This window comes from Microchirus variegatus (genome assembly GCF_963457635.1).
Source record: "Microchirus variegatus genome assembly, chromosome: 1".
Taxonomy (NCBI): domain Eukaryota; kingdom Metazoa; phylum Chordata; class Actinopteri; order Pleuronectiformes; family Soleidae; genus Microchirus; species Microchirus variegatus.
The window spans coordinates 22356970-22381304 of record NC_139802.1 but is presented as its reverse complement, the minus strand read 5'-3'; the positions used below and the strand labels follow the sequence as shown (position 1 = coordinate 22381304).

Below are 24335 nucleotides of genomic sequence, written 5' to 3'. Positions count from 1 at the left end.
ATTTATGGTCTGCAAAGGCCACCGTATCTCACACTGGACTGGGAGATGTTATCAGACGATGTCTGAATGTTCAGCTGCTGTGAAATTTCTGCCGCTCGTCTTCATTATGACAGGACGGGCTTTTAAAAGCGTCTGTAATTTCTCTTGTTTGTGGACTCGCAGACGTTCTCCTTCTGAAATTGGGCATATCAGAGTGAGTGTATCGCAGCCCTCAGGGATCTAAAAAGGGCCATGACTGTTTATTAATTGATTTATTTATTTATCTCCTGTGCCTGCTTGGTTATTAGGTTGCCATGGGAAACAGGCTAGGCCAGATCCTCTCTATTATTAAAGACACAATTTCTTGAACCGGAGACCGAGCTGTCTGAATAATTAATTTAGCGAATGAATTATCTTGCAAACAGTTAAGACACTCCCGCCCCCTTCCTCTGAAATGAGCCTTTCTCTTATTGTTTAATGGACAGAGGAATTCCCACCAGTCCGTTTCCTCCTCCTCCTCTAGGCAGGAACATGGAGGAGGGTCTCGCTGACTGAGCATGCCCACAGCACTTTGTGTCTCTCCTGCCATCTCTCTCTCACTGACGCCTCACATGCCACCTCTCACCCCATCTGTCTTCAATCGCACAGCTCCACTCAATTCGTCTCTACTATCCAAAAAACGAGAGGATGCTGAATTGTCATATCGACTGCAGGCGTGAGCTTTGTACAGTACTGGTCAAAATCGCTGGATTGGATCCCAAAAAACGACCCAAAAAACACTTAATTTCACATAATTGCTTCACTAAGCACAGTCTGTTTTTATACAGTTGGATTGTTGTGTTTTTTTTAAATAGTCTGGTGGAAAATACATTGACACAAAGTTTAAAAACGTTCAAACCTGAAGCGTAAAATCCCAATTCGAGCTCAAAATATATACAGCCTCGAAGTGCATCAGACCATCTGAAATAGGGGTGGGGTCAAAGTCATTATTTACCTGGCTTTAGATCCACTTTTAATGTCGTCTTGAACGTAGAGCGGGCGAAACGGTTCTGGTGTCGCGACTCCACAGCATCTGAAAAGCGTTATATATCTGTAAAATATCTTCATCTAAGACAGGAGTGTCCAAAATGCGGTCCAGATTTGATAATGTGAAGGTTCACAGGGGCCAAAGGTCCCTTCAGTCCTTTTAGTTTCAAACAGTAAAAGTTGCACACAAATACACTGTTTTATAATGATTTTATTCTCATTGTCACAATTATAATTTTTAAATGACAATGTAACCAAATCTAAGCTGAGCGAACATGGACAACACATGACCAGGGCCTGGCTATAAATAATACATCATAAAACTGACCATGGACGGTGATGTTGGACATTCCTGATCCAAGATTTGGTAAAACTGACAGCCCTCCTAGCATGGAGCCATCCTTAATCCACTGCGTTCTCGTAGGTACAAATCATCTGTGCTCTGGAGCAGGTGTTTACCAGCTGACTGACCTAGCGGCTAATGAAGTGGTCACTCTTCCGTCCTCTTAGGGAACCACTCTCTGAACCAGTCCCTGCACTTTGCTAGCTTGTTAGCAGATAGCGCGTCTGTCCCGGTGACAGGCGGTGGCAGTGTGTCGGGGTAGGCGCTCCCCTTTTCCCTGCAAACGTGTTAGCTAGCTAACCCACACTGTCTCCGCTCCTCCTGACAGACCACACAGGGCTTGTTCTGAGGCCCATTCTCGCTAATCTGATCAGGCAGGCAAATCCAGGCAAATACACTGTTTTATAATCATTTAATTCTCATTGTCACAATTATCATTTTTAAACAGCAATGTAAACAAATCTAAGCCACAAATCTGGACTTTGGTTTCAAAGCACTACTCCTTACCAGCTAACGAGCTAACGTGGACAACACATGGCCACGGCCGGTTTTCTGTCCCTGGCAATAGGTAATACATTATAAAACGTGAATTTGGACTTTCCTGATCCAAGATTTGGGGAAAACTGACAGCCCCCCTAGCATGGAGCCATCCTTAATCCACTGCGATTCTCGTAGGTACAAATCGCCTGTGCTCTGGAGCAGGTGTTTACCAGCTGACTGACCTAGCAGCTAATGAAGTGGTCACTCTTCCGTCCTCTTTGGGAACCACTCTCTGAACCAGTCCCTGCACTTTGCTAGCTTGTTAGCAGATGGTGCGTCTGTCCTGGTGCTCCCCTTTTCCCTGCAAATGTGTTAGCTAGCTAACCCGCTCGCTCTCTCTCTCTCCCACTGTCTCCTCTCCTCCTGACAGACCACACAGTGCTTGTTCTGAGGCTCATTCTCGCTAATCTGATCAGGCAGGCAAATCCAGGCAAATCTAGTGTTTTATAATCATTATATTCTCATTGTCACAATTAGCATTTTTAAACGGCAATGCAAACAAATCTAAGGCACAAATCTGGACTTTGGTTTCAAAGCTTACCAGCTAGCGAGCTAACGTGGACAACACATGAACACGGCCGGTTTTCTGTCCCTGGCAATAAGTAATACCTTATAAAACGTGATTTTGGACATTCCATTGTGTTCTCGTAGGTACAAATCGTCTGTGCTCTGGAGCAGGTGTTTACCAGCTAACTGACCTAGCGGCTAATGAAGTGGTCACTCTCTGAACCTGTGCGCGGCCCCTCTCACCCCCAGCAATCCCCTGCACTTTGCTAGCTTGTTAGCAGATGGCGCGTCTGCCCCGGTGACAGGCGGCTGCAGCACAGTGTCTGACGCTCCCCTTTTCCCTGCAAACGTGTTAGCTAGCTAACCCGCACTCTCTCTCCCTCTCTCCCACTGTCTCCTCTCCTCCTGACAGACCACACAGGGCTTGTTCTGAGGCCCATTCTCGCTAATCTGATCAGGCAGGCAAATACGCCGGGAAAAGCGCTTTAATGATCCCCCTAATTACCTCAAGTCAATACCAACTGTATTATTAGACTCGGGGAAAATATTCCATTAGGGTGCCCCCCGTGGGAGTCCCCCCTGTGCGCGCTGATGTCACGCGCCGCGCGCCCCCTACGCTTGTAATTAATTTTATTTACACACGCAGGAATGCACAAGGTCGCACCTGCAGCCCGGAGCCGCCCGACTCGGCCCGGCTAATCAGATCTGTCATAATTACCATTCTGCATGCTTCTGACACACGCCGGGAAATATTTCAATTTAACTGCAGCCACTAGCTCCGGCAGATGCAGTCTGAGAGGGGAAGAGAGTGTGTGTGTGTGTGAGAGAGTGGGACTCACACGGGGAGATATTAGCAGCTATCTGAGCGATTTCACTCTGTCCTCCACGTTGAATTTGTTGCAGTCGACTGAGCTGAACTTTTACCTCACGTACTGAGACGTTTTAGTGTTTTTTATTTATGTTCTCGTTGTAGTTTGAGATCAAACAAGTGCTTTTATTTCAAAAGTTATCTTTTTTTTTGTGGGATGAGAATTAGCTTCATTAGCATCTGAAGCAAACTTGTCAGCCAATTAACAACACTTATTTAGCTGACATAGACAATTTGCCGGTTCTGCGCTATTTCAATCTCTAATTCAATAAGATCAGTCATGATTTATCAGCTTAATTGTGCTTTGATATTAGCAATTAAACCCCAGCTTTGAATTAAATCTCAATCAAGCTCTCGTAATTGACGGAATCAGACTTCCATGTACGTAGGTGCGCGCGCTGGCGTTTGCCGCTGTTTATCTCCCGTCCATCCGCCGCGGTGTTTGTTGTCTTCTGTGCATTCATCCTCCATCTGCCTGAGCGCTATCGAACAGAAGAGATTATAAACAAGGAGTAAATTATTGGGTGGGAGAGAGCCGTGTTTGAACATGCTGTGTTGCTGCCGCCGAAGCCGCCGCTGCCCAAATATCAGCCCACCACCAGGCGAAACCGGATTATGGTGCAATTTCAACTGTACTAATATTTAATACAACGAGGCGTTGTGTACTGTAGCATCATCAGCGACTTGATTTCCTGCCATTTCCTACACGCGCACAATCCCAAGACAAAGAGAACAAAATGTCACTTCAATTATGATGTATTCAAACGCCATTTTCCTCGCCTTTTATTTTTATTTTTCATGCGATAAAGTAATGTCACAATCAATAAATCATGCCGTGTTTGTACGACACATATTCACTTATTACAATCTGCCTCGCAGGGATTAACAAGGTGTGAGTTGTTACTGTGCACTAAAACTTTGCTGGAAAAGAACAAAACGTGCGGCTGAAACAAAAAAAAAAAAAAAGAAAGAAAGAAAGGAAATTGTGGCCACACAGATGTTTAATGTGCTCCATTTTAGATGGACTGGTCATTTGCCTTTGGTTATTCTTTATGCTCCATCTGCCTCTGTTTGGTTGCTGGAAAATTCCCTGCACACTTTATCGCTTTGCCAGCCAATGACGTAAACTGCCACACAGAACTGGTCGGCCATTGTTTCAGGGAGCAACTGCTGACACACAGAGAGAGAGAGATGTTTCCTGCACAGTCATGCCTCGTCCCACCACAATGTGTGCCGTGTTAGCCGTCAGTCTGTTATTGTTGTAGAGTCGTCGAATTGTATCTGCAGAGGTCGTGACCTCCCTCTTCAGAAAAAAAAAAAAAACGCTTGCCTGTTTGGCGAAGACTTCCCCTGTGTCGCAGCTCGACATAGAGATTAATTGTCTGGCATGTATGATTCACACTGGCAAAGATTCTCTCTCTCGCTCTCCCGTAGCTCCGCCGCTGACATCCTCACAAAAGAGGACGCTGACACAATCTGGCAAAAACAATCCACACTCATTATCAACATGATTTATTTAAATAACAATAATGTAAATAAAAATATAAAGGCCAGTTTGGAGTGATTTAAAAGACGCAGGTTGCTAAAGTTTTGGGAACATGAAACCAAATGGCTGCCGTTCCACTGTTGAAACTAGGATTGCAATAGATTATTGATTATTAACTGTTGTTCAATTATTAAAACAATATATTTGAATATTTTCTGGCTTCATGCATATTCATTAAAGCTGAATAACTTTGTTTTTAGCGTCTTGTCAAGGTTTTGGAAACACCAATCAAGATTTTCTGACATTTTCTGGACTAAACAACACATTTTTTTAGTTGAGGACATAAATACAGTCATCCACTATGAAAAATTATCATTAATTTTATTTTTTATATATTTGGCTGATTTTCATGTGTCAGCAGCAGGTGGAATTTTATATTATTATCATTATGATGAGAAGGAAAAACAACATGACAATAAAGGATGCTAAAGTCATTATTTGGGCTTTGTTTAATATCCGTTCACAATGTGTATGAGTTCCTCAACTCCCTCTCTGCCTTTATTTGTTTGTATTTTCTATTATTGTTAAGATGTTTTTGAGAAAAGCACTGGCGTTCTAATTTAAAGTAAAGAAAGAATTGCACCAAACCAGAACAATAGATGAAATAATCCACTATCTCTGACGACACTCTGTAGTCATTTTAGGTTGAGCAGCTTTCGTGATTTCCCCTAACATAAGCAGAGAAAGAATTATCATCAACAATTTCTCTCTACGTGTACGGGGAAGTGGTACTGGTACGTCGCCTTGCAAAGATGCTCATTTGATCCATCTGTTTTGTAGTCTGCCGCGTGTGTGGAAACGCTCAGGACTGTCTGAATCAGATGGCGAGGTTATGAAGAGCGATTCGGAGGTAAATAACGACGAGGCTCGACGAATAAATTCCGCTCTTTGAAGGCCATATGGCGAACAGCTTTAGGTACAGTGCAGACAAAGTGGTGTATATTTTATAGGGAAACTTTAATTCCTTCTTATCGGTAACATTCTTTTCTTCCCCCTACCCCCCATTTCTTTATAATCATGATGTGAAATAATGGCTGTGTTCTTTCCATTTGTTGCGCTGCGTCGGATGCAGATGTCATGGTTTCGAGGACGGCAGTGGTTCAAGAAGTGAGCCTATTGCTAGCAAATGAATGTCTGTACCCTTAGTAAGTCAAGGTCTGTTGGTCTTGCAAATAACGTTTGTTATACGTTCCTTACATTTACAGATAGATTAGCATTGATGAACTCCTTTTGAAATACAGTTAAAATAAAACCTGTTTAGGATGGCTGAGGTTTTCAATGCTGTCTGTGAAGTTGACAGCCTCTAATAGCCTGTTTTCAAAGGTGCCACCAGTTTGAATCTGCAGAACCATTCGATACAGCTCTTTTAGCCATTTCTGCCGCTATTTCTTGCATTTCTGAGCCAAAGGAACGTCAAAGTTGGCCAAACTGTTGGCCCGTCAAAGCTCCTTTAAGACAGCGAACAGTTTCCCAGGCACTGTTCTTGAAGGTGACGCCCTCCAAGAGCCAAGTTCCTAGTTGCTACAGTGTTACTAGTTGGAATCTGCAGAATCTATATAAGCTAGTGCTAAAATGGGTGGAAGTGGCTTGTTTAGGGATATATCTGGCACATTTCTACCGAAATGTCTCCCATTTCTAATCCAAACAAACGTCAAAGTAAATTAAGAACAGTCGAACATTTTTCGAGCATTGACACAACATCCTCAGTGTCAGGAAATCAAGACACTCGGTAATCTCCTTTTTCAGCAACACGAGACACTGTAAATTAGTATTTTGTGATCGCTCTCGCACAAACCTTATCCTTGCTGTGCTCTTAAGTCAATGAAGGGATGCAAACGTGATTACTTTGGTCATATAATGAATGCACAGTTTGGTAATCTTCTCCTTTCCCGAACCGAGACTTTTGTGTGTGAAGACCTCCCTAGCTGTAATTTTTGCACTGTGACCTTGTCCTTGCTTATGAACAAGAGCGTCGCTTAAAGGGAATTTAAACAGGATTACTGAGGATATAAAATGAATGCACAGCTTAGCCTTACACTTTCATATAGTGTGATGCAACGGTACTGCGACAATCGTATTCTTCTACACGCCGTCAGTAGGAAGTGATGCTTGGACCACCAGAACACCTCCACAGAGGAGCACAAATAATAATATATTTCATTTAAATAAAGCACATTAAAAGAATGTCAAAGTCGCTTTACGGTTAAAAGAACATCACACAGAAAAATGATTTACACATTATACTGTAAGTAGTTCAAATAGGTGAGTTTTCTGCTAGGATTGTTTAATAATCGTCAACTAAATGAGTTCTTTACCAATCCTGACATGTTGATTAATTGTTTTTTTGTTGATATGTATAAAAACAACTCCTCTGATTTCAGCTTCTTGAATGTGAATATGTTGTGTTTTCTCCGCTTCCCGGTGACAGGAAAACTTAATTAATGTTGGTTTGTGGTCAAAACAAAACATTTGAGGACATGGTGAATTGCACCTTCGGGAAACATTCATCACATTTTCCTAATAATATGAACCAAATAACTCATTTGTGAATTGTTTTAAAGATTAACATTTCATACCCTTTCATTAATAGATCTTTTGAAATGTTTGGGTCACCTGACACAGACATTTTTAATGAAGACACTCAGAGACAAATCAACACAACTGTTGTGTTGTAATTGTTTGTCTATTAACAGGTTACAACGTGTTTTCCCACATTTTTTTGGAGGGGTACATAATTGCCATCCTTCCAAATGTCCAAATGCTAGTGCAGTTCATTAGGCCACTGACACCATTTCCATTGCTCCATCTTTTTCACACTTGGCCAAAGACAATTTGCACAATGTTTTGTTTGCACATAAAGACGCTTCCTTCGTAAATAATCAGGGCCTGAATTCTTGCAGTCATGTTTTTCCTCATTGGCACAGAACAGTTGCGTAAGCCAGAGCACCGGGGACATTTCGAGACTTGACTGTCATCAGCGTAACGGGCGACCTACGATGTCGTAATGTGTTGTTACCTTGTGGGTTAAAGGTGAGCAGCCAGTGGCGCGGCTGTTCTCCGAGAGGACGAACAGGTTTTTTAACGCGTTATCAGCGGCACTTATCTGCATACTGGTGTCTGCCAGTGCTGGTTCTCTGCCCAGGAGGAGGAAAGACAATGAGACAATGATGCATTCATTGTCTCTCTTTTTACTTTTACTTTTTCAGACAGTGAGGAGGATTGTCTGGCTTTCTTTCCCCCCGACTATTAGCTTTATTCTTCAACCACCACAATGACCACAGTCATTTCTTCATCATCATTTCTTTTGTTGCTTTGGCCTTTGATCTAAAATTAGCGGGGATTTTTTACCCCGGGCAAATTAACACGATTACAGTTGCCAGTGGTTGTTCAGTCATGCATGGATGTTGACAGTCCTTACTAATATGTATCTTTTACTTAGCTCCCTGTTTTTTCCCCCCAATCGATTCAAATCATGAAATAGAAAATAATTAAAGCTGTCCCAAGTTGTAAAACAGCAATGTTTTATGCAAACATTCATGGTTGTCGTGTACATGCTAACGGCTAAAAGATGAATTAGTCAAAACAGTGAATTTGGAAAACAAATGCACTTGAAAGTGTTTGAAAATCACCCTAAATGACATGGGTCATTGAAAGTGTTTGAATTTTGTGCAAGGAAGAAGTGAAGTTGATATTTTGGTAAATGTCCCCCTGGTTTGTTATGACGCCACCTACTGAGCGTTGTTGTGTACACTGTCCACTGTCTCTCCCTCCACCGTTGACTTGAGATTCCACGTAGAACAATGAGCGAGTAACATTAAGCAATTGAGAGCAAATGACGGCGTGATGCCTGGGAAAATGCAAATTCCAAGAATCTCTGTCTCACCAAAGACAAATGACAAAGATTAACTTTGCCCAAGATCCCCAAAAGGACAATCGCTTGTCCAGATGCAGAGCGGCATGCAGATTTCCCTCCCATCTTAAGTTGTGTCAGCACATTTAGTCCTTGAATTTGGAGAAATTGGTCCTGGAGAGTCCTTGAATTTTATGAGTTTTATGAGTAATGCAGGGTTGACAACATTAGAGATGCATTCAATGACGCTGTTAAATCCCATCACTTCTGTAATTACACGTGCAGTCCACGAACCAAATTCATCCTGCTCCCTCTGCCACCTTGTGGTCATAGATGCACCACAAATTGGGTCAATTAGTCGTTTGCTCGTTCCAAAAGATGTGTTTCTTTAACGCAATTATTGATAAAACATTGTTTATCAGTTATAAGTTCCAGTAACTGAGCATGTTCCCATTCCTAGTATTAATAATACTCATTTCCTGGGTTTGAACCTGAGGCAAAAGTTTTAGACGCAATAACATGAGGAAAGAATGGGGGAGGAGGAGGAGGAGGAGGAGGAGGAGGAGGTGGGGTATAAATGACAAATTGATGAACATCTGTCGGCTTATTTCATTTATTTATTTCTGCGGTGGCCGAGGTCAGCCTGATGGGACTGATACCGAGCAAATGAGATTAGAGAGAAGGTGTTGACCAGACCGTGTGACAGACCTCTGACTGACTGTCTGTCTGTCTGTCTGTCTGTGGCACATTAAAGCCTCTCAAAGCCTCCATGATGGAGAGGGAGGGGGTAGGGGGGTATTTGCCACTGGAGCTCAGTGGTGAATGGGTGAATGGGTGGGTGGTTGTGGGCGGTGAATACCATGCTGTTCTCTGACAGAGCAGGCCTATGCTCTCATTGGCAGCTTGTGACTGCTGCACTCACAGCCACGGTGTACCGCATGGCATGGGCCCGGGCCCGAATCCGCGCGCATGAATTCAACTATTGTGTTTTGCGAGGAAAATATTTTTTATCAGAACGCCCGGCTGCTATTTATACCGGAGCGGCACAATGGAGCTGCTGAGGAGTTTATTACCCCTTTTTTTAATTTGGCACCTTATGACCCTGAAGCTTCTGGTCAGATCAGTGTCTGCTGTAAAACAACAACAAAACAAAAAAAAGGGGGCTGCGCGTACTTGATGGCTCGCCATGTTGTTTGAAACCAATTAATAATTAATCAACAATGACCCAGAGGCAGCGGATTATTGGGCAATATTGTCGCAGGTGTGTGTGTGCCAACATAGCGAGATAATCCTATGCCTGTCGGTACTTATTGCTTGGATGAACCTGTTTGCGGCATCTGTGGGTTTTAACTGGGAGATTTATTTAGCGTCGACATTAAACTGCCTCTCCTGTAATTTATTTAAATGTAGGTCGGAAGGGAAAAAAAAAGAAGCTTTCAGCTCAGATCTTTTCTTGTTTTTTGGTTAGAATGTCCTTAAATTATCAGTAAATGGAAATTATTAGTAAATGTGATTTCCTTCACGGACTTGCCAAAGTTTCTTGAGCAGTTTCATGAGGATGTCATGCTGTGATCTGCTAAATAAACTACACTGACACCCATTCATCCATCCATTATCTGAGTGACGTGTTTACAGTATATTGTGTATATAAATGTACACATTATAGAAGCTGTAAAATACACATTTCCATTCTTAAATAGTAAAAAAAAGTTTTTTTATTAGTCTGGACAAACACTAAAGTAACTTTAGTTGTATTATTTGTTTAATTATTTCCTTTTCCCCAGTGTTTTTCTTAGTAATAGCACCTTAAAAGTAATTAATCTGCTCTTCATTCTCATCACAAATTAATTTGTTATTACTTTTTTTTTTGAAAGAGTGAAAGAAAAAGCTGTCACCATGTTTACACGGGATTTATTTTTAATCAAGTCAATTTGAACAAAATAATTTGCCAAATTAATGTGATGTAATGTGAAAACCTGAGGCTCAGGGCCCATCAATTATTTGACAAAATAAATGTATAAAAATAGAAAACAGATCAGTTTGAATCAATCAAACAAATATCTCAGCACATTGTTGTTGACAACATTTTCGACCAAAAGGTATATAAAAAAATATATATTTATATTATTATTATTATTATGGAATGAATTCTCAGAAACTTGGTCGTCTCTCAAACTTAATCCAAAAGTTTATTCGATAAAGTTTAAAGTCAAATCTTAAGTGTTGCTCAATAATTGTATATTAAAATTAAACTATTTTGTGTATGATGTTTTATTATTAAGCTGTCAGATTTCTTTGGCCTTAAAAAACCCATATCCGCCGACCTCATGTTTTTATGGATAATATGTCTGCAAACCTTTTTAAAATCCATTTACGTATAAAACAGACGACCATTAACTGTGCTTGTTTGTTGTTTCATGTTTAACTTTAGCTTCTCTGACGTTATTTGCTGTAAGTGGTCGTCTGTGGTTTTTGGACGAGCGGCTGATGACGTTTGTATGTTTGTGAGACGTAAACATACAGTCCACAAATGGACCACAATGTTCATATACAGGAAAAGTGTTTTTAAATATCAAATTCAAATTATTTCTCCTGTTTTTAATAGTTTACTTTCAGTGATCCTCAGCCACACATGGTGGTAGCTAGCTGGTTCAAACATATCCTGAATCTGTGTAAAGTGATCAGGAGATTTGGTTTTTGTGTGCGTCACAGTTTAATATCTGGATAGGAACATAATATTTACTGGACAGTTTCCACACAGCACAGTGAAAATTACATCAAGCTTTGGATATTTTTTTTTTGATATTTTTAAGCACTTTAGCAATCAACAGTGATTTAATTTATGTACATTAGCTACCTGGCTAACTGGAGATGTGTTTCTTGCTAGTATTTGGACATTTTTAGCACTTAAGCAAATAGAAGCCTGCTTGTAACACCTGTCACTAACAGTAATTTTACTTACAGTGTACATATGCTTGTATATACAGACATTATTACACAGTATTTGTTCACAGTGTTGTGGCACTGCGGGCACATCTCTCATAAAACCTCCCTAGTTACATGGAAAATATAAGATAATAATAAAATTAGGGCTGTCAAAATTAACGCGTTAACGCAGGATGATTAATTTGTGGAATTAACGCGTAATTTTTTTTTTTTTTTTAAAGTTATTTACAGCATTTTATTTTTTTCTATTTATTTATATTGTCTTATAATGTGGTTTTTTTACAATGTAATGTTTATTTTTTACTAAGTTTGTATAGGTTTTTACAAGTTATTTACAGTATTTTATTGTTCTTTACATTTATATTTTCACATACTTTATTTATCTCTCTGTTACTACAACAATATAAAGAGAAAATTTGAATTTTTTTGGCATATTTACGAATGTTAATTAATCGTGATTAATCGTGATTAATCCACAGCTACCCTGTGATTAATCTGATTAAACATTTTAATCTTTTGACAGCCCTAAATAAAATACCAAAATACGTACCTGTAAGTCAGTCACATAATGGCTCCGTACGATGTGATTAGCTAGCTAGCTGAAGAAGTGTATCTTTCCGACATTTGGACATTTTTATCACTTTAGCAAATAGCTAGTGACACTTGTGGTTAATACCTGTTGGTAATTTTTCTTTTTTTTGCTTACCTGCCCAGGGACAACAAATGCAAATTAGCATCAAGCTAACTCTGGTGCAACCACATTTAATTGTACACCGGTCCCCACAAAAATAAACCAAAATGTAAATAAAATAAACTTGTAGGAGAGGGCGCCCTTGAGCCAAACGTCATGTAAATACAGCATGAATACCACATCATAGCAAGTGAGATAATATACCATATAAACTATGTTTCACTGCAACCACAAAAGCTACACAACAGGCGCGAGAGAACGTCTTGACTGAGTAGCAGTTTGTTGTGAAACACACACTGAGTGCACTACAGCAGCCTGTGCTCAGCTACCTGTGCTATTTATTTATAGAGAGTCCTTAATGATCTTCAACAAAAACCACAGAGTACACTGCACTGAAGAGCCCTAGATTTTTTGTTTTCTGGACTGCGTTGGAACACTCTAGCAGCAGGGGCAGCCACGTCCGTGATCCAATCAAGAGCGCTTGGTGCTTGTCAGCTGCGGTGGAGAGGCTCTGCAAATCACATTAAACAATAAACGAGAGGACGGGATGGGGGGGTGAGGACAGATTAGCAACAGTACGGTAATAACAGCAGAGTGCAAGAATGTTGAACATGAAATCTTGTTGATTTAGCCGTTCTTAAAATAAATACTGATGAATGAGAAAGTTGTGTGTCAAATAAATGTCACACTGCTTTAACTTTGTGAAGGAATTTAGAGCGGAGGAAGTTTTATGCTTTGATGCCTTTTTTTTTTCCCCTTTAAACCGAATTGGCAGCAGTTGAGTCAGACTGCGTCCTTTCTGTAAATTCTCACCATCTCTTTCTCTCTCTCTGCCTGTGGCCGGCCTGTGGAAGCAATGCAATTAGACAAACACAAACAAAGCTCTTGAAGCTTGAAGCGGCCATGGAAAACGCTGACTGTCCACTGTGTGTCCACAGCCTTGGCCAGGAGCGGCGCTAACTGCTGTTCAAACGCGCGTCACGAGGCGAAAAACAAGCCCAAATCAGACCGGTCCAGTCCTGTCATGTACAAGAGTGTTTACCAAAGACTCGGCCTTTAGCTAGGTCAGTTTTTCTCGGGCCCCCAAACACATTTGCAGAATTTTCCCAAGGAATAACATCCATACAATTCAGTTTGAATTAATTTGCCAATAATCTTTTGGAAATTATTAACTAATGCCGTGTTCTTGTTCACTTGCATTTCTGATCCAAACATCGTCAAAACCAGCACCGGTGCCTTTATTAAAGTGTAACTGAACCCCTAAACCACCAATTTTTCAGGTGTAAACCACTGTATATATTAGGGGTGAGTCTAAATATTGATTTGGTGAGATATCGTTGTCCTTCCTCGTGCGATATGGTAATCGATACGTTAGGGCAAATATCGATATTTTAACTGATAAATTAAGGTGCTCTAAAGTAAATGAATGAGTAAAACTTGGGGGGAATTTACCTGGCTGAGGGTCCCTTCTACAACTTGATCTTATATTCACCAAACATCCTGAAGTACCTACAGTAAATGGAGAGAAAGTTTGATTTTAAAGCCGTGAAAGTGCCATTATTGGCATACACAACCATTATTTTCTCCGTCTATAAACGAAAAATGGTGAAAAGTAATTATTTCTCTTGTGGAAACAATTAAAGCAGTTGAAGTTAAAGAAGAAGAAGAAGAAGCCACACAGAAGCACAGATTCACACTCATAAACTAATAAACTCCCTCGACTTTATTTCATCAAATGGACTTCCTGGCACTGAGAATGGAGTTCACGTCGAGCTTTTGTTTGACTGGCTCTGCTACTTTGGGTTTAATCCTGCTGGTTTGGGGAGTGTTTGAGTTGGATTACTCCAGCGTTTGGGCCGGGGTACTGTTTCCCTGGCTTTGACAAGATGGTGTGTGTGTGTGTGTGTGTGTGTGTGTGTGTGTGTGTGTGTTCTCACTCTCAACCGAATCAGCTGAAACCACAGACAGACCCAACTAGAGCGCCGTCCAAATCCCTCTGCATGCAAATTAAAAACGCAACAATAAACGTGGCAAAGGAACAAGGTGGGCATGCAAGCTCGCTAGCTTTACAGCCCTCTCTCTTCCTTCCCTCTCTTCCTTCTCTCTCTTCATGTCTCTCCTTCTCTTCCTCCTTCCCTCCACTTCCTCCAAAACCCTTCGTGGGTTTGATGTTATGGGCTTGTGGGAGGAGTTGGGACAGGAGACAACCAAACTGCTGAGTTATCTCTTGTATGCAGTGTGTTGATGTGGCTCTGCCCTCTGTGTGTGTGTGGGTGTGTGTGTGTGTGTGGGTGTGGGTGTGCAGACCAGCAGCCGTGGTGTAATCCTGTGAAAATGAAAGGTGCTGCCGCACACTGGCCGGGAGATTACAGTGCTACTCTGTGCTGTCACGCTGCCAGCACAGAGTAGCAGCCTGAGCGAGTAGCCCTGTGTAACACACACACACACACACACACTCTCACCTCACTGCCTCGCTGTTCACACTCCTCAGTCACTCCCTCGTCTTCATCCACATTCATCCTAACTTCACGACAGATTTCTTCTCACCTCATCCCGTTCTCTCTGTTTGTGACATGATTCATGTGTTCTCGTATTTGATACGTGACAAGAGATCATAACATGATTTGACGAAAATAGACATTCTGCAACGTCGTCTGTTGCGTACAACGGTCCGAGCTTGGTGCAAAAATTAAAAGTTATGCGAGTTTCTGGGGAATTCCTCCTAGCATTACCAAAGAAAGCAGCGAGTGAGTTGTTGTAGTTTGCGTAGCATTGGAATGCTAATTAAGGTGTACGATATGGATAATTATTCGATATTCTTAGAACATTTGTTTTTCTTTATTGTCTGAGTTATAACTCTATACTATATACTATATTCTATACTATAATTGTTGCTTATATCAATGGACACAATATTTATTTTCTTGAACCCTTTAACTCTTGGTCAATTGCTGTAGGAATAATACACAACTCCTTATATGGACATCCTGTCACATTTTCACGCAAAGTTGAGTCAAAGTGTCAAAGATTAATTTAATATTGCATGTTTAAATAAACAAACAGGATTAGCAATAATTGTGCTGAAGTCACAAAATAGACCAGAATTATTTTATTTGTTTTCATAAAAACATGAAGCGAACTTTGAACTTTGATGTGTTGCTAAATTTCACAAATTCAAAAAAGAACATTTCATCAAATTGCCGAGCTTGTGCTGAAAAAAAAGGATGTGAGACACTCTATATTTGCATAGCCTCTGTATATATGTTTTAACATAGTAATGGAAAAAAGCAAACCTAAATATTCTGTGTTCTAAGGGTTAAACTTAAGCATTTAAGTAAAGTGTAGGAACACTGAACTCCGGGTAAACAGTCTAAATAAATAAATAAATTAATGTAATAGCAAACAAGCAAGAGGAAATAATACAACAATTTCAAACAAAGACTTATTTGCGTTGGTCAGCAGTTCCCTATGTTTTCTCCCTGCTAACATAACCACATGTGGCTAACTGGTGTGCTAGCAAGAGGTCATGTGATCACGTAGGCCACAAGAGTGGTCACGTGACACTGAGTCTTGCTCACTACTGTCGGTAAAAAGTCATCGACATAAAAGTCAACAAGTAAAACACAGCTGTTGCAAAGCCTCCTGCCAGCGATGAGGGTGCAGTTTATTTTATGTCCACATGAGTCACTGTAGAGCACAGTTTTTTTTCACCGAACCCCTTTAAGGGCCTTTTGTGAGCTTTGTGGTTGCTCATCAGCAACATGGTAAATCAGTCTTGTTAGTTTTGTTCATATTTGAAAGAAAAATCCATGCCTCGTTCTAGTCCGGCCACCTAAACCAAAGGTCCCGACTTATATGGTGAAAATCCAACAGAAATGAAGACAAAAGGGGACAAACCCAACTAAAAAATTAGACACTCAGTATTTTTTGTCTATGATATAAAAATAGTGCCTTTCCAAGAGGCCCGAGGCGATTGTGCAGATGATTTTAACTTCATTTATCATGTAACATGGACACAGATGCAGAATGTAGGTCACAGGTTTCTTTGTTAATCAGAGGCTGTTTGGCTTCACCTGTGTCGCTGTGACACAGCTGAGGTCCATCAGTGTGACTGAGAGTTAATGAGGTTACGTAAACAGGTCGTCGTTCTTCAGCTCACTCTCTCCAGAGTGTCCACACCTTCACTTCACTCTGCACTCCAAGACTTTTTTAGATTTGGACTTTTCTGCTTCTTTTCTACTTTTATTTTGAAGGGATTTGTTGGTGCCTGTTTCAGAATCAAAATACTGATAAAACCACTGAACTAATGCTCTTTTTTCATACTTTAATACATTGTTTTATCGTGTTTTAAAGGGATGGATGTGTGGTTTTTTTTCACACTTTTTCCTTTAAAATCACCTTTTTTTACTATATGGAATAAAAATTCAAATAAAGACAAAACTAGTTCCCCAAAATTGTGAGAATTTAAGAAATGTATCATTCCATGAACTAATTTAAACATAAACGAGGGTTGAACAATTTAGAATAAATATCTTATTGTGATTATTTTTGACTTAAATTGTGATATATGAGAGGGAGTGGAAATTTTTTACGTAATTATTCTCTGAATCACATATTTAAAATGATTACTGTGGTGATATTTGTGCTCATCTGTGATTTTTCTAAAATGTTAATTTCACACACATTTTTACATTTTCATCTACTTAACATCTTTATCATTATAAATATTATGTTTTCATGTAATTGTCCAATGTGTGTAAAATCTAATTAATCCAACACTCTTTTAAACAAATCATGCATTTATATGCTGATTCTTACGTTAAAGAATATTAAAGAATATTTTTCATATATATATGTAGATATACACATATATAAATTCATTAAATAATCCCACTCAAGTTTGTGTGACACATAAACAAAGATACATTACAAGTGATTCAGTTGAGTCGTGTGTCTCACACTCAATCCTTCAGTTGTCAAGGTCGTTCTCACTTGAGACACACACACTTTCTCACACACACACACTCGCAGCACTTATCAAACAGAGAGTTTGTTTAAGGTTGTACTTTTCCTTCACTCCTGTGCTCTGTCTTTCATGGCCCTCTGCTGGAGTCTTTCAGACTCTTTCTACCTCTTGAGGGGAAGCTGCTGCTGCTCAGTATGCAAGTGTGTGTGTGTGTGTGTGGGGGGGGGGGGGTGTGTGTGTTAGTGTGTGTGTTAATGTGTGTGCATCAAATTGTTGCTTGACCTTGGCTAATTCACGTCTTCATCTTCAGCTGAAGCAGGGAATAAAATGCACAAAATGCAGGTGCAGCGATAGTGGAATCATCTTTTCTGTGTGTGTGTGTGTGTGTGTGTGTAGCTGCAGTTTTATTTTGAAATAGTTTAGTTGCGTTTTTGTTTTATTTAATATTATTACAGTGACTTGGATCACTCAAAAATGGCATCATTGGATGAGAAACTTTACTTTTCCCTTTATAAGAAAGTCTCTTACTGAATGATGTTTAAATATCACAGTTAAACCTGATAAAACAACTTCAACTTCTCTTTTATTATTGTTATTATTAGTAGTAGTACTTATATTATTATCATGAAGTGAATTTTCAAATCAAGAAATCTAAACTTTGCAACAACCACAGCATTAAAAGAAGTGATTATTCACCAATTACTTAATGAATTATAGACTATTTTGATTGTTTTTTTAATCAGTTTGAGCATTTTGTTTTTTTCTTTCAAATTCAAAATGTTAGGATGGTAGTTTTGAGATATTAACGTCACCTAAAGTGCAGTACAGAACGAAACCATTGGGTGGCAGCAGAGTTCACAAAATCATACATTTTTCTTTGCTGTTAATGTCCAATAACTTAGCTGTTTCGTAGTGTAAATTCTCTATTGATGATGCTCATTATTAATAAAAACTGAATCGCAATATATGGACAGGTAAACTTTGCCAATATTGATTCAGATGTTGCTGGAGCAAATGCTAGGATGGTAGTTTTGAGATATAAACGTCACCTAAAGTGCAGTACAGAACGAAACCATTGGGTGGCAGCAGAGGTCACTTGACAAAAACGGAATTTTTTATTTCTGTTAAAGGTCAATAAAGTCGCTGTTTCGTAGCATAAATTCTGGATTGATGTGATCATTATTCATAAAAACTGAATTGCAATATATGTGGCCACTGTGTCATCGCGATATTTATCGTACACTGAGCCTTTTTTTGTTTCAACACATTGTTGGCCTCCACCAGTTTCCATGGTTTCTAAAGACATCTGTGTCTCTTCTTCAGGGTTGGCTCTGCGAGCTTCTCCGCTGGAAGGAGGACCCGTCTCCAGAGAACCGGACGCTGTGGGAGAACCTGTCCATGATCCGACGTTTCCTGAGCCTCGCGCAGGTCGAGCGTGACGCCATCTACGAGCAGGAGAGCAGCGCCGGGCAGCAGCAGCACCACAACGAGCGGCCGACGCACCTGATGCACGTTTCCCCCGACCACCTACAGGTGAGACGCGGAATCACACACACGGGTCCTGACTCGTATGATGTTTTTCCTCAATAAATGTACTAAACTAAAGATTTCCAGTTTTGCTGCCATAGAAGAGCAAAGGACGGAGAAAATATTCATATGGAAGAAGCTAAAATGACCAAATAATGTGAATTACACAAACGTAAATATAAACAAAATATCAATTAAAAATCACTTTTCATCCATGTTAAGTCTCACAGTTTGAGTTTTAATCTGTTGATTCATGCTAAAATAATCTGACCACATCTGAGGTCAGATTATTTAAAGGAAATTAAGGAATAAAGAAATATTTTCTTTATGAAATGAATAAGATAAAACAAATTAACATGCTATAATATGATTTAAAAACAACACTTTTTACTCATTCTGCTGTCATTTTTGTTTTTTTTGTTTTTGTGTCATAATCAAAATACAAATATTATATGACCTCGGTGGTGGATTGAGGAGACTCTGATAACAATTTAGTCTTTTCTTTATGAAACTGAAATGACAAAATTTAAAATAAAATAAGATGATCCTTTACAGCAGCAAAGTAAAGGGTAATTACAATAATGAATAATCAATACAATTTGGGTCATAAAATGTTAAATAATGTTCATCAAACCTGGAATTGGTGGAAAGAAAGCAGAAAAATCAGAAAATGTGTTTTAATTCTTTAAAAAAACATAATAATGGAGTTATTATGAGGGTATATGTAGGTACACAGTGGACAATATACAGTTTGGTCCAGAAAATGTTGGAAATGATGTTTATCAAATGTCCACAAGCCAAAAGTTATTCAGTTTTAATGATTTCTTTGTTATTTGGAGCAAAGAAAGCAGAACATATTCACGTCTAATAAGCTGAAAAATCACAGACACTTGTTTTATTCAAACCTAATACTCAATTATCAAAGAGTCCACCGTTCATTGAGTAATCCATTAATAGTGGATTAATGGAGTAATACTGAGTGTATTATGTGTAAAGCAGGGACATTGGGCTTGTTTTTCCTACAAATGAAAAAAAGGAGGAACAATTTCCTTGCCTTTTCATTTAATCTCGACTAATTTTCCCAGGAATCCGTGTAATAAACAACACTCAGGAATTTCACGAGCTCTTGTTAATTTGAAACACGGCAGCACTTAAAAAAAAAAAAAAAAAAAAAAGAATTCTCTCTCTAACGATATCATCAGCCCCGGACTTATTTAACAAAGCTGCTTTTATAAGAGACATCTGGCACATGAATTGGAAACAACACACGGCCTCTGCTAACCGTCCAAATATCTTAATGAAGTACAATAATACTTCTATTAAAAGTCTCAGCCTAGTGCTTGATTACTTATTTGGTTACTTGGTTACGTGGCAGCCCCCCCCCCCCCCACAAAGGCCGCTGCCATTTACTGGTGTAAATCATGTAATAGGATTTCTCTTAGAGAGGGAATCAGCAGATGTGGAATGGGGAAGGAAATTTGCGGCGTACGGGTTCGTGCAAAACAGACACGGCGGCGTTAGGTTGATAAAATGGGATTTATTCCTGATTTAATGGCACCGTTTCGCACACTGGTCACCGGAGATTAGCGCTTTTGTGACGACGCAAATTAGCTCAACAAGGGACGATCACTGTGTGTGTGTGTGTGGTAATATCACATCTTTGGGTGCATTTATGCAGCTGCCAAACGAGGCTTGATTTTATTTTTTATCAACTTTTTATTTTATGAAACACCTCGTTCTCCAGAGAAGTCAGAGAATGGAAATAAAAAACAGTTTCAACCGGGGGTCAACGGCGAGTTCTCCAACCACACAATGAATTTAAAACAACTAATGTGACGTGTGTTTACACTGCGGCAAAGGATGGGGCGTCGTACTCGCACAATTTGTGTACCTTTTAACCCTTGATGTTATGTGTTGAGTAAAAGTAAAAACTTTTCCAGACTTAAGTAGTATAAATACCCCCTTTTTTTAAAAACAAAAACACAACACTCGAGTCCTATGTCTAGATTTGTACATAAGTAATTTTGTACATAAGTTTTTCACTTCTGCAGTTACTGTATGTGTGTGTGTGTGTTTTTAGGAAAAACAATAATTGTGCAATAAAAGTCACAAAATAGACGTTTTTTCCAAGTCAAGCTGCAACTAAGGATTATTTCCATAATTGATTAATCTGTCCATTATTTCCCCAGATTAATCGAGTTATGGTTTGGTCCAGAAAAATGTCCATCAAACCTGGAAATGATGATGTCCTTAAATGATTTTTGGAGCAAAGAAAGCAGAAAAATGAGGAAACTCAAAATAGTCTAATAACATTGATTAATAATGGAGTAACTATGAGTGTATTATGTAGGTACACATTATACAAATACAGTTTGGTCCAGAAAATGTCAGAAAATGTTGAAAAGGATGTTTTTCAAATGTCCACAAACCAAAATGATTCAGTTTTAATGATTTCTTTGCTATTTGAAGCAAGGACAGCAGAGAATATTCACATTTAAGAAGCTGAAAAGATCTGAAAAATTGTTTTTAATTCCTGAAAAACACTGACTAATAGATTGTCGAAATAGCTGACGATTAACTTAGTAATCGATAAGTAATCGATTCATCAAGTAATTGTTTCCTCTATAGAGCCAAGCGAACTCCAAATTACAGAAATTCAATCCAATTATATATTTTTTTGTATTATTATTATTATTATTTTTTTTTTTTTTTTGCTCATATACAGAGACAATCTCTATACCTTTTTTACCTTTTGTACAAATCTGGACGTAGGCCTCGTAAAAAAAATTTTTTACATGCAGGGTATTTGCGGGGTCTTAAAAAGACTTAAAATGTCTTAAATCCAATAATTTAAATTTAAGGCCTTAAAATGTCTTAAATTCTCCTAAAATCTCAGATTTGTGGCTCCAATTTTACTTCATGTTTTTTGTACTTTTTTGCCAGTTTGGATTTGAAATGGGTCTTAAATTATATTCATTATGCTCTTAAAAGTCTTAAAAAGTCTTAAATTTGACTTTGAGATACCATGTATATGGGGGTTGTTATACTACTTAAGTCTTAAATTTAAGCTACAGTGAGTACGTTTTTATTGTTATTATTCTGCCTCTCTTTTGTCTTCATGAACTGAAACTATTTCACATTATTTATCTGTTTTCTGTGTCCTTCGTCCGGCAGGCAAAACTATCAGACCCTGACTGAGGGAGCGTTTGTGTGTATGTACAGTAGTAGGAGTTTTTTTTGTTTGTATTTAATTTTTTTATTTGTTTGTAATCGTTTGGGCCATAAAGAAAATGACAGCACATGTGGAGAAGTTGTTTAGTTTTAGTAAAATAATTTATTGTATGGAGCAAAGAAAGCAGAAAATGTACACATTTAAGAAGCTGAAAAATCAGAGAAACTTAAAATGATAAAGTTATTGATTCATTTAATCAAGTTTACATGTAAATCTAATGGAAATGTGTTTATATTTAGAAAGAATTGCACAAAGACAATCTGCTTTGTGATTATTCAGATTGTTCCTCAGCAGATGCTCGGTTTTTTCCGACCCAGTTGATTTTAATGAAAGTCCTTAATAATGCGTAGATAAGTGTTGGCTGATAACATCTCTGTGTTTTCTAGGCTCCGCCTCCACAGCAGCAGCAGCAGCAGCTCCAGCTCCAGTCCTCTCTGTCTCTCCAGCATCCGTCCCAGCCCCTCCTCTCCCAGCAGCCCTTGCAGCAGCAGCAGCACCACCAGCCCACAGCGGGGCCCCGTCTGCCACCGCGTCAGCCCTCCACGGCCTCGCCGGCCGAGATGGAGGACGAGGGCGGCCGCACTTGCGGCGGCGTCAACAACAAGTCCCGCACGGGCTGTGGCAAGATCTCCCTGGAGGCTCTGGGGATCCTGCAGAGCTTCATCCAGGACGTGGGCCTGTACCCGGACGAGGAGGCAATACACACGCTGTCAGCCCAGCTGGACCTGCCCAAGCTCACCATCATCAAATTCTTCCAGAACCAGCGCTTCTACGTCAACCACCCGGCCAAGGTGTCCACCAAGGAGATCATGGCGCCGACGATGACAACAACCACCAACAACAACAACAACAACAGCAGCAGCAACAGCAGCAGCAGCAGCAGCCCCGCGTTCGAGGAGGAGCTGACGGACTTCAGGGAGAGCGGCGATCTGCTGAAGGAGCTGGACGAGAGCACGCAGACCAACAACACCATCTTCTCCATCAAGATCGAGGAGCAGCTGGAGCGTGGCGTGGAGGCGCAGGAGGCACAGGCTGAGCGCGACGCTAAGGAGTAGAGACGCCATCTTCGCCGATGCGTCTTTACGTGTTTATGTTGAGTGACTGAGTGAAGGGAAAAAAAAAGACTATTTCAGACTGAAAAAGTACGACTTTTTGAATTTTGTAAAAAAAAAAAGAAAAAGAAAAAAACTTGTATTATTCACTGTAAAGACTCGTTTAAATCATCTACACACACACACACATGTTGCCGTGGATATTTGCTGACTGCACTTCGTCTGTTTTACACTGACTCATCTTCTTTTTTTTTTTAAAAAAGCTACTGATTCTATTTAAAAACAAACAAAAAAGAAGAAGTCGTCGTTGCCCTCTTCCTGGACGTTCATACGTGTTTTATTTTATTTTTGAGAGCAATTGAAATTGAGGACCAAGTGTTTTTTTCGTCAATCTGCTGGCACATGAGTTACTGTTGTTGTTGTTGTTGTTTTTTAAAACGTAAAATCATAAATGAGCGTGCGAGGTGACGACGAACGCGTGACAAAACAGCTCACGTGGGGACGAGGAACTATAAATAAATGAACATATATATAGATATATACATATATTATTGTAACTGTAAAAAATGATGATGATGATGATGATAATAATGAGAATAATAATAATGAGAAAATAATTAAAAAAAGAACTATGCCAACAAATGCCTTGTACTATACGGCGCTGACTGCCGACGTTAGATTATTTTGCAAAACCTTTGTCACTGTAACGCGGAAAAAAAACGGTAAAAAAAAAGAAAAATGTGAATTTCCACACGTTTTATTCTTCTTCTTATTATAATTATTCTTCAACAATTTATTTATTTGCAGTTTATGTTTTTAATGTAGCGCTTATATTAAAGAAAAAAATGTCTTTTTTTTATTTTGTATTTATAAATGTGATTTTTGACGAGTCGTCGAAAAACATACAAGTGTCTTAAACGTCTTAAATGGAGAAATTGTGCTTTAATTAATTAATTAATTAATTAATTAATTAATTATTATTAATTAATTTAAAAAAAGAAAAAAGACTAAAAAAATTAAAAAGTGCTGTATGTCGAGCTCAACTCACGCTTTCACAAAGCTTCACGATTTCAATGTTGTATGCAAAAATTTTTACTCTCATGCAAATAAGCTTCGGTTTTAAACGAACGTGGAGAACCTAGAGAAACAAACCTTAGAAAGAAAAACATTATGCAATCTGTGTGAAAAGAAAAAATCAGTGTCTGCGATGTGTCTTCCTTTTTCCGTTCAACGATTCCAGTTCAAGAAGAAGAAGAAGAAGA

At 39.3% G+C, this 24335-nt stretch overlaps 1 protein-coding gene across 1 annotated transcript in view; it reads left to right on the top strand.

Annotated features, from left to right (window-relative positions):
- The window catches only part of satb1b (SATB homeobox 1b), a gene marked incomplete at both ends in the record, with an annotated part of 78005 nt that extends 54929 nt beyond the window's left edge, over positions 1 to 23076 (top strand). Inside the window, 2 exons of the mRNA XM_083894285.1 lie at positions 18586 to 18795; positions 22408 to 23076. Coding sequence (XP_083750411.1) covers positions 18586 to 18795; positions 22408 to 23076 — 879 coding nt within the window. The remainder of the gene's footprint in view (positions 1 to 18585; positions 18796 to 22407) is intronic.
- Between the last annotated feature and the right edge of the window lie 1259 nt (positions 23077 to 24335).